Source organism: Mesoplodon densirostris, chromosome 1 (assembly GCF_025265405.1).
Source record: "Mesoplodon densirostris isolate mMesDen1 chromosome 1, mMesDen1 primary haplotype, whole genome shotgun sequence".
Lineage (NCBI taxonomy): Eukaryota > Metazoa > Chordata > Mammalia > Artiodactyla > Ziphiidae > Mesoplodon > Mesoplodon densirostris.
The window spans coordinates 84,453,390-84,470,733 of record NC_082661.1 but is presented as its reverse complement, the minus strand read 5'-3'; the positions used below and the strand labels follow the sequence as shown (position 1 = coordinate 84,470,733).

Here is a 17,344-nt window from a genome sequence, read left to right as displayed (position 1 = left end):
CACAATGTGTTTTTTAATGGCTGAATGTGTTCCGCTATGGGGGGGGAACATAATTTGCTCTTTTAATATCCCCATCCCTGTTGTTGGACATTTAACTTCATTCATCCACTTATGAAATATTTTGTTAGCACCTGTGACATGCCAGGAACTCTTCTTAGTTTGAAGATATAGAGTAAATAAAACACAAGACGTACATGCTGTCTTGGAACTTGCATTCTAGAAGCAAGATAGACAGTAAAATGATGAATGAAATTAATTGGTCCTATAACTAACAGAACTACTCACTTAAACTTTACAAGCTTCAAAATTAATCTTTAGGCCTTCTCCAAAAAGGTTTAGCTTCCTCCCAAATCTCTGGAATTGGCTGAGACCATACTGACTATTCCCACAGGATTCAGATTCAGGCTAGACAGCAGTCATAGTACCTGCCTCTTCCAAGCTTTTGCTGAAAGAATAGCCCTTAGGCAGCCCATTGCCCAGTCATAGTGTAGAATGGATATTGGAGGTAGTTGTGGGGTGCCCATAGCCAGGAGCAGTCAGTTCACAGCAGGCCAGGACTGATACTGGCTGACTCAAAAAAGTAAGCTGGGACAAATAGATTCCCTTGCTTGGGAATTTGATCTGCGACACCACAAGAGGATGAGGTAATTAGCAAGTTAGAATTGAAGCTGAATGTTATATGGAAAACATTTGATGCAGTCACATTGGGTCATGTGTAAAATTAATTAATGAGGGCACAGAAGCCATTAAACAAGCAGCACTTTTGAGGCAGACATGTAATATATAGTTAGTAGTAGAAAAATGAGACACACTCAGACATGTGAAAAGCACCTGTTGTGTTGTATTAAAGCACTAAGGCAAGATCAAGATCAGTAATTCTCATTTTTATGGGCCCTGAAACTGCCTTGGACTCAGAAGAACCCTCCAGGTACAATGGACTTTGATTGTTCAGCCTTCTGGAGTCCCACACTTCCATTATTTGAGGTAACTTGAGTGGGTCTCTAGTTCTTACAGCCAGAGGAACTCAATGAAAACAAATCTTTATACAGAAGAGACAACTACATATGTGAAGAGTACATACAACAGTACATAATTCAGCCCCATCAAACTCATGATACAGGTTTTACTTATGCTTTTGATTCAAGAATTATCTTACCAGGACCCAAATGTCCTTTCCTTTCAGATTTATTGTGTTTGTTTTTGGTATCAGGCCATTAGAAAAGTCAGTTTCTCTTCCTTAATATGTGTTAAATAAAAACTAGGTATAAGGCATCATGTTTAGGCACTGGGATGATTTTGGAGATGAAAGACACATTTTCTGCCGCAAGAAGCAAAGAGCCTAACAGCAAACCCACAGTCACAATGCAAGATAGTAGGTACTTAGGAAGAGTCGGCAGAGGATGCTATGGGAACACAAGAAGGTACTTCTAAACCAGAGCAGAGAGTGTTTCCTGAGGAAAGTGACCCTTAAGCCATCCTTAAAGGATAAACAGGAGTTACTTCTATTTTAAACTCCAGTTCAAGCTAGAGTTCTCTGGTCATTAAGAAAAAACATTCATTCTCATTAGTTTTTAAAAAAATCTTACTGCAGATTTGGACTCATTTTCAATTCTGATACCTTGACCATAGGTCCACAATTTCTATAGCAGTTTTTGGTAATCTTCGATTACCAAAATTATTTCTCCATTTTCTTTCTCTGCAGTATTTCCCAAATTTGCCTGATCATAAGAATCACCTAAAGTATGCAGGTCCCCAAACTGTCCCCTGCATGTTCTGATGCATTAAGTCTGGACTTTTTTTAATCAATTGTCCCAGGTAATACTCATTATTAGACATGTTCAGGAATTGTTTTTCTACTATCCAAAGTTGTTGTTATTATTAGCATTTATTTTTCAATAAAGAGTTTTCTGTTATCACAATGTTTTCCAGGATTAGTAAATAAGAAAAGAAAGAAACATAAAATTTCCCATTAGGAAAAAAAGCTGTTTTCTTTTAGATGAATTCTATAGATAAGCACACATAAGCCATATACATGTAAATTATAGTTTTAAAAAAAATTTCAGTGTGGGTTAATTTCTATTTATACAAAGTATCTTGTATGAATTCTGTTGTTTTACTTTCATTGTAATTCACTCATGTGTTACCCAGTTTGAAATAGTCATTCTACTCACCATGTGTGATTGTAATTAGAGAAATACAATTTAGATTTAGCTTTCAGGGATTTGGGTAGGAGGGTATGGAGAGTATGGTGGATAGATGCTATATCAAATTGAGAAACATAGAGACAAAAAGCATTTAATGAAACATGGGCATAAGGGGATTAGCTACTGTTTGTATGGGATGTTTAACAGTTTGATGAAGGAAGTATAATATTGCTATGCTGTCAGGGATTTGCTCCACTTGAATTCCAAACAAGTGTGGTAAGAGCATGAATCTTGTGGCAATCCACAACTGTTCTGGATTAATAAGTAAAGTAAGCACTGACTTTATTATCAAGCATGTTGGAGGGAGGCACAGATATCGGTTGTTAAGGACTCAATACCTAGAGTCTGTTTATTGAACAAGAGTGTAAGCAAAGACTCAGACATTTTGTAATTAGAAATAAGAATACTGGAGAAGGAAGGGGACATCCTTTTTCAGAGCAACAGAATATAATATGGCTCCCAAAAGAGGAACAATCATGTCTAATTCAGAACTATTCCATTTGTCACACTACTTAAGTATTATCACATTTCCCTAATATAGGCAGAACTGGAAACTCACATTAAAATGGACAGTATACTCTTAGTAGTGGTTTTTTTTTTTTGTATAAGTATATATGTCATAAATTTATAGGGTTCTGTTTATTGAGGGCAGGTGCAGTCACTGTGAATTAATATTTTTTGTCATCTTCATATATTTTAGTTCTTAGTACCCATCTACATATTATTTTATATAGGTATGTAAAATAAAGTAGACTCTTTCTCACTATTTTTTAAAGTATATACAAGGGTACTTGGAGCATTATGAATTGATCAAGAATATTGTGTGTGGGTGTATTACATGTTTGTGTAGAAATTTTGTGCTTGTGTGTGTATAGCTAACAGTGACTCTGGGATAGTTCTAGTGGCTCTCTCCCCTGGTATATCCATAAGGTAATTCATTACCTTCCTGAATTAATCAACAAACACTTCAGGGCCTGTTACTTAGCCCGATGGGCTCCAACACCTGACTGAGTACGCTGACAGACAGTGTCCATTTCTGGGGGGCAGAATCAAATTAGCAAAGACAATTGAAACTGATAAATAAAAACAGAATTTCATCCATTAGTTTAAAATGGAGAATTATATATTATAGAGGAACTGAAATATTAAAATATATACAATTGGAGGGTCCTCTCCTGGTTACCAGGTTAAATGGGAAGTATTCACCAACTGAAAGATTTATAAAATTGTGCTGCAAATTACTGTTCTAGTGATTACAAGTTCTTATGATGGACATATTCTTTTCCTATAGTAGGATTTATATAGGAAAGCAAACTATATTCAGGAAGTTGCTGGTTGAGTTTAGAATCAGAAAGGGAATTAGAAGAATTGAATTCTTAGTGGTCCCAGTCTCAGATAGCCTGATGGGCCCACCTCTCAAATGCACCTGAACCTCAGCGTCTAATAAAATCTCTGCATCCAACCCACATCCGAGGTGTGTGGCCTGTGACACTGGAAATACTCATTTGGAAAAGGCCAAGGTTTTCTCTCTCTTATGCAGTGCTAACATTGTCTTTGAAACTCTTTGTGTTAAATTTCCAAGGTTGACACTTTTTTCTTTAGCAGTGAAAACTACTTTGGTAACAGTAGAACATTTCAGGCCAGAGAGTTACTCTGTTTAAGGAACATACTTATCTTTGCTGTGATTTATTCTAGTTTAACTCTGAGAGGTACTTCATTGTAACCACCTCTCACCACAATACTGGTAAAAGTTATTGGAATACCTTGATATTATGTTGACATATAGGAAGAAAATTTAGAAGCACATTAAATAAAATCCTGCTTATACTTTCATTTTCAACTCATTCAAATATATTTAAATGTATTTAAAAGCCATATGTATATTTCTAATGCACATCTCCCTTTTTGAAGTAAACAGCAAACTCATTCAGCATTCTCAGAAAATGATACTTCTAATCGAGGCCTGGAGTATTACTGAAGCTCACAATGGCTATCTTTCAAATCCACTATAATTAAAATTCTTATCTTTCTTGCAGCTAATATCTACTTTGATTCCATCAAGGGTTTCTCATTCTCGTTCTGGCCTAAAAAGAGTGTCATCTGCCAAATTACTAGTATGCCTAACTGCACCTGGACCTTTCTTAATTTTAACACAAACTTTATCTAAACATTTAATTTTGGGATGTAGAATTCATAGGAAACAGACCACTACTCCTCACTCTGTTCTGCAAAGCAAACATCACTAGCTAATGATAGTAATCTTTCCTTGGGTAAGACTTGGGCTGAGTCTAGAAGTGGGCTTCTTAACCACAAATCTCTAGGGAACTACAGTTGTTTCCAAAAATCGTAGTTCACATGCCAGATGAAGTTAATTTGGATTCCTTGCATGTCTTATGGTGCCTAACAAGATCTGTCATTTATTTTGAATTCCAGCATTTATCTGAAAGTAACTGTCTACTGAAAGTTTTCTGAATCAGAAAAGAATAAGTTCATGAAGTTTATTCTCCCCTTTATTCCCTGTGGATCTCCTCAGCAAGACAAACAAAATTGCCAAATATTATTGATAAAGGCCTGAAAAGTAGCAAGGTTTACTAAACTTTTAAAGAGTTTGTTCAGTTAGTTTAGTCCAAGTCAGTATCCAAGAATAACATAAGCTTTACCACAAGATCTTTTTTCAATTAAGAAAATACTTTGGGGCTTCCCTGGTGGCGCAGTGGTTGAGAGTCCGCCTGCCGATGCAGGGGACACGGGTTCGTGCCCCGGTCCGGGAGGATCCCATGTGCCGCGGAGGGGCTGGGCCTGTGAGCCATGGCCACTGAGCCTGCGTGTCCGGAGTCTGTGCTCCGCAACGGGAGAGGCCACAACAGTGAGAGGCCCACGTACCGCAAAAAAAAAAAAAAAAAAAAAAGAAAAGAAAATACTTTGGTTTTCAATTAGTAAAAAATATAATATTTATTGTAAATCTACTGAACATGAACTTATTTTGAATTTCTTCCATGGTAAATAAAACTAATTTGGTTTAGAAAGTTTTGAAATTACAATACCACCAGGAATTTCTTAAGTGCCAAAGCAACTATTGGTTAAAAAAATCAAATAGATGACTTACTTGTTCACAGTTGCTCTATGATGAAAGGAAATATAAAACATCAGAATTTTACAGATTATAGATTAAAGAGTCTTAAAATTATTGATGAAAATGTTACCATATTAAGAATATTATAACTGAATTTTCAGTTCATCATTAGGCATTAGTTTAATTCTTTTGCCTGTGTGTTACTGGCTGAATTGATAAAAAAAGAGAACAAAACCATATGGGATGATTCCAAAGATACTTCCATTTGTTAAGAATAGAAAAGTTAGAAGAACCAGATTATTTCTGATATATAACTCAGAATTATTTATATTTTTTGGGGGTATTAAGAAGTTTATTAACTTCAAACTATGGTGATTTTTAGATAGACATGTTGATTTTGCCCAAAGATGAGTTACTCTTACTTCTGTCTCATTTTCTAGGAGCTGAGAAATAGATAGCTATTGAATACCAGTAGATAATGAAAAATATCTGAAATTTTATTTGCAAGACCTGTAAAATTAAGGTCAAGAGAGGGGTCTTTCAAATTTTATTCTCTTTATCCCTCTCTTCTCTAACTTTTATGCTGATAGAATTTTTTTCACATTTGGAAAATTACATTTTTTTTTCATCTTGAATATTGCTAACATCAGGGACAAATTTACTATAAATAAATACAGCTTTACTTTTTTTTTTTTTTTTTTTTTGCGGTACGCGGGCCTCTCACTGTTGTGGCCTCTCCCGTTGCGGAGCACAGGCTCCGGACACGCAGGCTCAGCGGCCATGGCTCACGGGCCCAGCCGCTCCGCAGCATGTGGGATCTTCCCAGACCGGGGCACGAACCCATGTCCCCTGCATCGGCAGGCAGACTCTCAACCACTGTGCCACCAGGGAAGCCCCAGCTTTACTTTTTATGTCAGTGATCTTCAGAAGGGAAATAAAAATCCCTTCTTTTCCTTATACACCTTACTTCCGTTAGTTCGTTTTCTATACAACTTTATAACACTGGCCTCAAGCAGAAATAAGTACAAATGGTTCATTTGGGAGCTGGCACCCTAGTATTAAGAAGTAAAGGAGGAAGAACAGTAGCCCAATAAAACAGGCTGCTCTGCCCTGGCCTGAGATGCAGCAAGATAAGATCTAATGTGAATGTTCCAACAGTGACCCTATTTGCTTATCTAATTCCTCTCCCATTTTGCTTCTACTTTTATTTTAAACAAGAATAAAATACAATAGTCATCTAAATGAAAAACTGGTCCCATTGGGAATTGGAGAGTTTTATAGGTGAAAAATCTTACTCTGCATAAAAGCAAGAATCTCTAAATTTTGATCACTTTCCAATGCAGAGGAGGGTTTGCTAGAGCACTTCCTTGGCTCTTCTGTAAGTTCCTCATATCATTACTACTTGTAGAATTAGTTTGCCCCCATTACTAGATGTGGTTCCATTTAGTTTTTAACTACTGTTTTAGAACTGAAACTTCATCTTGATTGGCTGATAACTACCAAAACCCTGGCCTCTTTGTCATTTGCCCTGTCATTTTTCATTATTTATTTGGAGAATAACTCAAAGTACTTACTGGGTTGAGGACCACAGTGAAGAAAAGTTCACCTCCTTGGATACTCTTGTCCAGCTCTTTAGGACCTCCTGGATATTCTTTATAGAAAATTGTGTGAGTGAAAAGCCCACAGGTTTGTCTTGGAAGAACCTGAAGGAAGAATGAACAGGTAAAGAAAAATTTCCTTTCAACCAATTAATATGTTGAAACTTAGCTTTTTCCCTCATGGAAAATAATGTACAAGCTGGTGTCATTATTCAACTCTTAACTAACACCCCCAAAGTTCTTCACAATGTGGGAAAGTGGGGATGACATCACTACAGCAGGAATACTGAAGAGAGTGGAAGAAATATGTTAAAACTAAGATAGACTTTGAATTATTTTAGCCACTTATCTATTTTAAATCTCCAAGTCATTACTTCTGTTTTGAAGCCTAGTATGTTCCAGCATCTTAAACAAACAAACAAAAAGTAAAAATTAGACTTTAAAAATACTGGACTTGGGCTTCCCTGGTGGCGCAGTGGTTGAGAATCTGCCTGCCAATGCAGGGGACACGGGTTTCGAGCCCCGGTCTGGGAAGAGCCCACATGCCGCAGAGCAACTAGTCCCGTGAGCCACAATTACTGAGCCTGCGCGTCTGGAAGCTGTGCTCCGCAACAAGAGAGGCCGCAATAGTGAGAGGCCCGCGCACCGCGATGAGGAGTGGCCCCCACTTGACGCAACTAGAGAAAGCCCTCACACAGAAACAAAGAGCTAACACAGCCATAAATAAATAAAGAAAAAATTAAAAAAAAAAATACTGGACTTGCCTGTGCGGCATTGTAATTCTAGTAGGCAAAAATTTTAAGGCTAATACTTCTATCAAATTCTACGCATGCATTAGAAAATGAAGTCAATTATTAACTTAATGTGATTCTTAGGAAATGACATTTTAAATTAGAACAAATATTTGAGACACAAATCATAGTTCCTGTTCTACTCTGAAAGGACTACTGTAGGTGTAGTAATTGCCCCGAATTCTAAGTCTGAAGCCTGCCAGTTCCAAAAGTAAGAAAGAGATGATGCATTTGGTTAGTAATTTTTATAAAGTGTCAGAAACAAAATGATAAAAAGGTCACTCAGTAAAAAGTCTTCTTTTCATCCTTTGTATATAAAAGCCATTATTCACTTCAGTTATACATATTTGTGATAAGGATTTTTTTTCAAATTCTTACAGCTTTCCTGGTAAAATATCAGTACAATTATAAAAGAAGGGCTGAACAAAAGCTGTGCAAGATGGTACAAACTTTAGCTAAATTTTATATAATGACTTCTTTATGAAGTCATTACATAATTTGTCATTTGTCATTACACCCTTGAAGTAGCAGAAAATGAATTAGTATACTTTGGAGGGATACAAGTTTTATAGAATCTTACACAGGCAGGTCTTCTGTTTATTGTCCTAAGCAAATGGATCTTCATTTTTTTTTTTTGTCTTGATTCTTAAAGCACAATTGATTCAGTAAGTGCTTTCAAAATATTACCTGTACAGGAATCCCCATGTTTTGCAACCTACTAGAAATATACTGAATATGTATTTAATAAATTTCAATCTAGTCCTTGGAAAGTTTTCTTAGAAAACATAATTTCCAGCTCAATCAATAAACTACATATTCAGTGTAAATCAAAACTGTATCTATCCTATTTATTTTGGTAAACTGGTGAAAGTTATATCCTTAGAACCTATTTTATCTTGATGAAATCATTCCAAGAACTTCAGTTTAATTGCAGAGTATTAGCTCTGATGATGTTTATGTTTAAAAGCATTATGCATTCTCATAACATTATGCACAAAATCAACAACAAAAAAGAACTAAGTGCAGAGGTATTCTAACTGAATCAAATATATCCCCTAACAATTCATGAACATGTAATTTCCTGGAAATTAAATTTTACATAGCAGTTATTTATTTAACAAATACTTATTCAAAATTCTTTGCAAGTCCAGGTGGGAGAACACAAAGATATAGCCTTTATATTCTTGAAGGATTTAAGGTATATTGGGATAAAGAGAAATACCCCAAAGCTAAATAATGAAATGCCTACATGTAATTAAACGCCAGGTTAGTTTTACATTTTAACGTGCATTATTCTGAATCGCTTTTAGGATTCAGTTTGAATATCTTGCTTGAAAAACTATGGCAACATACAGAGCCAACTTTGGGATTTGATTGCCTAGCTGATTCTATGCAAAAGGGATAGAGAAGTGAAAAGAAATTTGAATTTCATTTATTTCTCAAATTATTTGAGTTTGAACAGAGGGAAGAGGAAGTGTCAGGCTTTACCCTGCAACTCTGGGGAGGATCACACTTGCTGAGAGGATGAGTCACCATGAGCCCTAGGATGGTCAGTGGACCACCAAAGGAGGCTGAGGAGATCATCAGAGTGTAAGAGAAGAGGGTCATATCCCATTGCCTTGCTCCCTAAATCCAGTGCCAGGACACTGAACATGTTCCTTGAAATGGCTCTCTTGTGTTAGAGAAGGAATGAGAGGTTTTAGGCATTCTGCTGTGAACTGCTCTCTAGAACTGTTTCTGGGAGTGTAATGCTATCAAATTCAAACTTTGAGATATTGATGAGCCCCTGGAAACCTTTTAGCTCCTGACAATAACTAGGAGATGGTTATGAAAGCCATAGTCATAAGAATCTCGGCCAGTGGACCTAAAGCCAATATCCTGTACATAAGGCTTGAATCTAGCTTTTATGTTCCTAATGGGGTTACAAGAGGATGTGTTATAAGAATTCAGAGGAGAATAAGATCAGTGTAGGCCTGACCTAGGTATTGAGCTGCTATATATATACCAAGGTGCTTTACATTAAATTATATAAGATATGGAACTTGATACTGAGGAATAAAGGGAATAGGAATAGGTAGAGAGTGATCAGAAAGTGGTCTTTCAAGGTGGAAAGAATGACAAAGGTATAGACACAGTGATATTGCTGCAGACCTTTTTGTCTGGACTGAGTCTGTGTTAGCTACGGGACAACAGGAGATGGAAAGGTAGACAGTTTAAATTGTTTTCAGGTCCCTGAAGAGCAAGTTAAGGCGTATGGAAATAACTGGAAAGAATCAGGTTAGGAAGGCAAGATGAGGCAGCATTTTAGGGTTAAAAGGTTGGCACTTTCCATGGTATGGACTGCAGTGAGTGGTGGATAGAAGCTGTAAATAAACGAAGTAGAAACCAGCACCATGGTTTACAAATGAAAGTCAAGGCAGTGAATTAGGCTGTGGGAAAGGAAGTGAAATTTAAAAATATTATGAAGGAATTATTGACGGAATGTAGAGACTGATTGGAAATGGGGGGTCAGTGTGATGTTCAAATTGCAGAACTGAATTAGGGATAGCAGGACCAATAGCTAGTTCGAAGGGAAGATAATAAGTTTCATTTAAGGCCTTATAAGTTTGATTTGTGAATAGATCATCAAAACCCAGTTTCCCTCATTCATACAACAGGGTATGGGTGTGATCTAAGTAACGTTTGTTCCTCAGTTCCCTGCTCTTTTTTCTTTGCAGTCTCTCCCTAGGAGGGCATATTGGCTATTGTGGTCTCCACTTACAACTCTATTAGGATGACTTCAAGCCCTGTCTTCTCTAACTACACATCAACTTGGAACATTTCCCACTAGGAAATTCTCATACAAGGGTCCACAAAGCAAACAGAGTTTCCACGGATTGCTGCATAAGTGGAACCTCAGGGACAGTTCCCTCAAAACAGGAAATCTGTTAGAGCCTTTAATACCTGCCAGATTCATGCATTTATAATACAGGTAAAATATGTTTTCAGGAGAAACAAAGATGAACATATGTCATGGGACATATCCAAGCAAGTTTTCTGGCACTACAGAGAGAAACAGAAACAAAAGAGAACACCATTGAATAAAGTCCTTGGAGACTTAAGTTTATTATTGTACTAAGACTGCATATGATTTAAACATGACAGGAGAGTACTGGCATACTTTTAAATTATAATATAACCCAAGTCAAAAGACTGGCAGCTTGCGGCACAGTGAGTTCATTTTCAGTAAGGAGGAATGGCAGGTGGGATAAAATGTGGCCATTATGTCCCCATATAGCATTTACAACAGTTTTTATTGAGGGAAAAGTTAAGGTGGAAGTTGATCCAAGTTCATTATCCTATCTGTAGTAATACAAATGTCATTATCCAATCTGTAATTTTTGCCGACATAGGAAAACTGTCTGAAAAGGAAGTCAGTTACACCTAATTCTAGAAGGTAGACATCTGTTCAAACACAGTTTGACAGTGTGATGGTGCCTGACCACATAGTGTTCTGTGTGGTGTTCCTTCCCAGCGTGTGTCTAAATCAGGAGGCCTACTCCTAACTTCACTAGTGCTCTTTAGATTTTCTGATTTCGGAAAAAATTAGGATTTAATTACTTACTTTGAGAGGTCTCACAAAGTATTAGGTAATAATATATCTTGACAATATACATTTGTCACCAGTGTAAGAACACAAAACAAAATGGAGAAGCTCTGGAGAGAATTCGACAATGAATAGAAATGACTTCATTAACATCATCTCTCATTTGTACTCTATATTATGATCTGTTAATGATTATGCAGGATATGTGGCTTCTTGTTGTAAATAGTTTTTTTTTTTTTTTTTTTTTTTAGTCTGATATGATAAAGAGGATACAGCCTGGCAAGAGCGGCATGGTTTATATATAGAGAGATGGTGTTAGTTTTACATGCTAAATAACTTTTTGAAGAAATGATGGCTTCTGTAAATTATCTGCAAGTTAGGTGTAATGTTTCCTTAGTATTTTAATGTTAGTGCCTGCTTAATAGCAAGAGTGTTAGTCAAAAACATTTTAAAGTTATATTTGAAGAATTGAAAAGAAGTGACTTTGATGAAAACGTCCTTTGCTTGGGTATGAAAAAAATATGTTTCCTGCTGTGTGGAGCATTTCCTTCTGTTAAGCTTTTAATATTTAGTTCTTCTCTTTTGTTCGTTCTTCAAATGAGGAATTAAGTCTGGCAGAATGAGGTCTACCCTATGCATACCAGAGGAAGCTCACCATGATGTTTTTGTGGATGAAGCCCCTCCGGTATCTAGCTGGTTTCAGGTGTGGGTATTCTTCAGTGCTGGTGATTCTAATATTCCAAACCTTCTTCCAGGCCTCGTACAGCTGAATGTGTACAGGGTAGACGCCCGAATGGTGAGGGGCCACCGCGTAGCCCATGTCAGTAGGAATGCCATGCTCCTAAGGCCAAGCAAATGTTAGTTAGCATGTGGGAAGATTTATCTGGATCCTATTTTTATCCCAGGATTTTCAAATGTACTATAAATACATTTGTTTCACTCCATCATTATTTAATTGTATGGCAAAATTAAAGTGATAAACATTAAGACTTCTAGACTTCATGAGGCCTGATAGCCACTCCACCAGTTTTGATGATGATACATGTGTGATACATGTGTGTTTAAGAGGTGATGGGACAGGACATTTAATGAATAATGTGAAAGAGCCTGCATTCAGTGCATCCTGCCACAGTCACCTGTGACTCACCTATCCTCACGATCTCAGTAAGTTGAATGACAAACACTCGCTACAGACAACACTCAGCACTCCCCACAAAATAAAACCAGCATTTCTTAGAGGGCAGAACACATTCTGCATTCACTAGACTTGCTAACAGGATTTTATTTTTTCTATAGCCCAGTTTCTACCAAGTTTGCCATGTTTCTGTTGTTCCCTCAGCAAGAGGGCCAGTAATAGACAATGTTCCCTGCCTTGTTAGAAGCACACACTTTTGATTAGAAAATGTGGTAAAATTTTATAGAGCAATTTTCTTTGAAGCCAAAGCCCTGGTTATAGTGAAAATAGGAGGTACTGAATGAGCCAAACAATCTGGAAATTTAGTTGATTTGAAATCCAGCTTTAGTATATAAAATGAGTCCAGTTTTTAAAAAATCATTTCAAAATTACTCTCTCTCTCTCTCTCTCTCTCTGTCTCTCTCTCACTACTTCCTCTATTCACTTGGTCCTGACCAAGTCTGGAAATTCTGAAAATAAATCTACGTGACAACTAGACTATTTTGGAGAGGACTTGGGGAAACTTTGTATAATTGTGATTATTCTTCTTCATTTGAGATGGTCCATTATTCCTGATAAAGTCTCTTTAGCATAAAAGATGAGATGTCTTTTATTAAAAGAACACTCATGGTGTCAGTAGTAGACATGTATTTTTTCTCCTGAATGATATTTTATTTTTCTATCTGTATTTTCAACTGCTTTATATTCTTCAAAAGTTCTACCCAAATAGACTTCCTCTGACTTGGTCATTGCTTGTCTTCATGCCAAAGTCCAATTTCACATACAAAGAACCATAGTATTAAGCTGCTAAATGCACTGAATTGTAGAAATATGGATATGGAAGAAGTGGAAAAGGCATGGCTAGCTTTGTTTCTCAACCTAAATAACAGGAGGTGAAGGAAGTGTATGAGCACTTGAACGCAGAAGGAACAAGGGTTGCCATTACCTAAGTATCTGTCAGACTCCTTCAATACGGCATAAAAGGCTCACAACCAACCTAACATAGCTGATCTCCTGTCAGCATTCATCCTCCCCACCCCAGTTTCTGATGATTTCTTTCATGTCTTTGCTGTACACTGTACATATTGTCCACCCAACTGGAATGCCCCTTTCCTCTTATCTTGTAAACTGTTCATCATTCAAAACTCAGCTCAGACAGTTGTAGTTGAGGATGCTGGAAAGGGGAGATGCCACACTATTGCTATGAGGAAGAGAATGGGTGGAGTAGATTATACTTGTGTTCCTGAAGGGTGAGAGGGAAGTTTCATGTTCTTCATTTTATTTTCATCTTTGTTAGAAATTACCATAACTAGGCAATTATTATTATCATTTAGAATTTCACTACAAAGTGAATTGAAATATCTCATTGCTTTCTTTCCCCCGTTTTTAAAAACTCTAAGGCAATTTTTTTCAACTAAAAATTACTTACCAACACATACTTTGTGTTAGAAAAGGTCAGTGAAGTATTCATCTGAAGTGGTTTAAGAATAGGGGTGCAGTTATAATGGAACAGTTGAAAGAAAATGAATTTCAATCACAGAAATTTAAAGAAAAATTGTGAAGAATTATGGGTTATCAGTTTTTAAAAGGGTATAGGAAGAAGCAAGAATGAAATTCACAATGACAGGAACTACATTATAAAATTCAAATATCTCCAAATTTGTGAGAAATTATGCTGACAGAAAGCTCAGGGTAGTTTTAAATACCTGTAAGTGGTGAGCTATCTCTTCAGAACACTATGTAAGAAAAGGACGGTCCAGCACAGCAGAGACATTTCCCTTATTTTGGAATATTCCCAAATATTTGCAAACCATCGTATACAAAATTTGTGTTTTTCTTTTTAGCTTTTAACACTAAAGAAATACTGAGGTTTTTCAGTCTCATCTTTTATTTGTGTGCTGGTGCTTTGTGGCACAGTGGCAGAAAACTCCCCTCCTGGAGTCAAACACAACTGGCCATGTCACTCTTGCATTTACGAACTGTGTGGCCTTTGGAGAATGATTTATGACCGCTAAGCCTCATAAGAGGTTAAGAGGAAATTAAATAATATAATACACGGAAAGCATTTAGTGCAGTTCCTGAAACATGATACACATTCAATGAATGTTGTTTATTATTGTTGTCATTACTGGCCTGCCTCCATTTTAAAATAAGCTATCATCCTACTTAACTCTAATGTGGAAATTATGAAAATACTGGGCCAACCTTTTTTTCAGTAAAAGAAAAGGGTAGATTTGGGGATTCTCCCTTGTGAGGCTTCTGTGACTTCTATCCCACTATCCCTTCTTGGGCCTGCTTTCCGCCTGATCCAAATATCTGCAACCATGTGCCTCCAGCTTGTGAATCACTGAACATTAGCTAGTAGGTGGTCTCTTTTAAATGAGATGAAGGCAACATAAATTGGCCCCCAAATTTGCATTCAATACCAGGGAGAACACCTGAAATCTTTTTGGGTAGAAAACTTGGGGCTAAGATTTCAGGTCTGTATGTTCTGGGATGCAGACTATTATGTTTCAGAAGATTTAGTCCCAATGCTAACTTCTTTTAAAAAATTTTTTTTATTATTTTTAAATTTATTTATTTAGTTTTGGCTGCATTGGGTCTTCATTGCTGCGCACGGGCTTTCTCTAGCTGCGGTGAGCGGGGGCTACTCTTCGTTGCAGCGTGTGGGCCTCTCATTGCGGCAGTTTCTCTTGTTGTGGAGCACAGGCTCTAGGTGCATGGGCTTCAGTAGTTGTGGCATGTGGGCTCAGTAGTTGTGGCTCGCGGGCTCTAGAGCACAGGCTCAGTAGTTGTGGCGCACGGGCTTAGTTGCTCCGTGGCATGTAGGATCTTCCTGGTCCAGGTATTGAACCTGCGTCCCCTGCATTGGCAGGCGGATTCTTAACCACTGCACCACCAGGGAAGCCCTGCAATGCTAAATTTTTGACTGATTATTCCCTTCCAGATTTTTAAATTTGAAATTAAGTACATTATTATTTTGGACTTGGGGACAAAAATTTTAAAAGAGTAGATAGTTTAGCTTAAAAAGTTAATTCTCTTTATTCTTTTTATGAGTCCTTGATTGAAACTAGCATCTTAGATCTAGGAACTCTGTAACCTATGTAAAAATTTCCCTAAAAAAGGAAGTGGACCAAAAAGACTAGGGAATGTGGCTATTTACTATAAAATGTATGTTAAATACTTAGAACACAAGTGGGATTAATTATTCTCACAATTGAACCCTTCATCTCCACCTCTCAGCTCTACCAGAAATGCTCTTTCCCCAGGGTTCCTCCATGCCACTAAATGATGTGATTAATTGTCAACTAACTAGTTGCCATGTCAAAAAGATAGAGGCTATTCTTGACATCCGTTTCCTCATTCTATCCTAAATCTAGTTCATTATCATGTCCTATCAGTATACCTCTAGTATAAATCTTAAATCTATCCACTTTTCTCCAGTTCTATCATCATCATCACCATCACCCTAATCCAATCTACCATTTTATCCCAGGTTCAAGCACAGGTTCCTAACCATTCTACCCATTTCCTCTCTTGCCTGCTTCCAATCCATTCTCTACATAGCAGCCAGAGTAATACTTAAAAGACCCGAATGTGACCATGTGACTTTCTACTCAAAATCCTTCCATGGTTTCCCCTTGCACTTAAGATAAAATACAAAATTCTTAGGGTGGTCATGAGCCTTGCATGGCATGACCGTGCTTCTCTCTCTTGCCTCATTTTGCACTACCCTCCACCTTTCACTGTATTTTAGTCACATTAATCTTTTCCCAAAACTCACCAAGCAATTTCCTACCTCAGCATCTTCCCATATGTGGTTTTCCCAGACTGGAATTTCCCTACTCCAATTCTTCACTTAGATAAATTTGGCACCTCTTTTAGGTACTTTATTCTGTGATACCTTCAGAGAAGCCTCCATTGACAAGTCTCAATGTAAATGAAGTCCACATTAAGACTTCTCTTAGCAGCATTCATTTGTTTTTCATGGTACACAGCACAGTTTGTAAGTGAGTATTGCTTCATATAATTGTTTTTTAATGTCTCTCTTCCTCATTAAACAATAAGCTCCATGAGTTCTGGGTTCTGTCTTATTCACTGCTATATGCCCAGTGCCTTGCCAACAATAAGCAGTCAACAAATATTAGTGAACAACTGTGTGAACTGATTCTGACTACCTTCCTCTCATTCTGACTTTCACTTTCTCAATTATCTCAAACTGTCAGTTCATCTGCAGAATGGACATACGGTAACTCACAGAGAAATTTAACATCTAGATAAGTAATCATTGAAAACACTTTTGAGACTGTAGTTACAAATGATTCAAGTGAAAAACAGACACTTATTATAATGAATTTATATTTAAATTATACTGTATAGAATTAAAAATTGCAAGATTTTCCTAAATTGTTTATTCAGATGTTTCCACATGGAGAATGTGAAGATAACACAATTTTATCAAGCAAAGAGTGATATTTGATATTCAATAATGATATTCAAAATTTGTTAGAAAAACTTCCCCAAAACTAAAAAAAAAAAAAAAAAAATTGGCATTTAGATATTTGAGAAACACAGGACACAGTAACTTCATTCCTGAAGAAATCATTTTTTTTTTTTACTATCCTTGATAATATTTCTTTATTTAAATTCTTGCTAGTTATCAAGAATGATACTTTAATATTTTTTTCTATTTCAATCTTTCTAAAGAGAACATTTTAAATTTATGCTAATGACCTGAAGATTTGTTGTCTATCTCCGTATTTCTCAGATTAGCAAGAATACAAACTAATGTAATTAAAAAAATGCACAGTGATAGGAAGTCAAACAGACATTCTATACTCTACAGTCGAAAAAATCTAAAACTTCATTACCACATAATTTCAAAATACTTCTAAATGCTTTCCTATAGTACATTTGG

The 17,344-nt window shown here is 36.7% G+C and overlaps 1 protein-coding gene across 1 annotated transcript in view; it reads right to left on the bottom strand.

The window, feature by feature from the left end:
* Positions 1-17,344, bottom strand: part of LOC132483448 (bifunctional heparan sulfate N-deacetylase/N-sulfotransferase 3) — a 153,133-nt gene that overhangs the window by 68,425 nt on the left and 67,364 nt on the right. Inside the window, exons 4-5 of the mRNA XM_060088733.1 lie at positions 11,908-12,093; positions 6,852-6,980 (exon numbers count right to left, since the gene is read on the bottom strand). Of these exons, the coding sequence (XP_059944716.1) occupies positions 6,852-6,980; positions 11,908-12,093 (315 nt within the window). The remainder of the gene's footprint in view (positions 1-6,851; positions 6,981-11,907; positions 12,094-17,344) is intronic.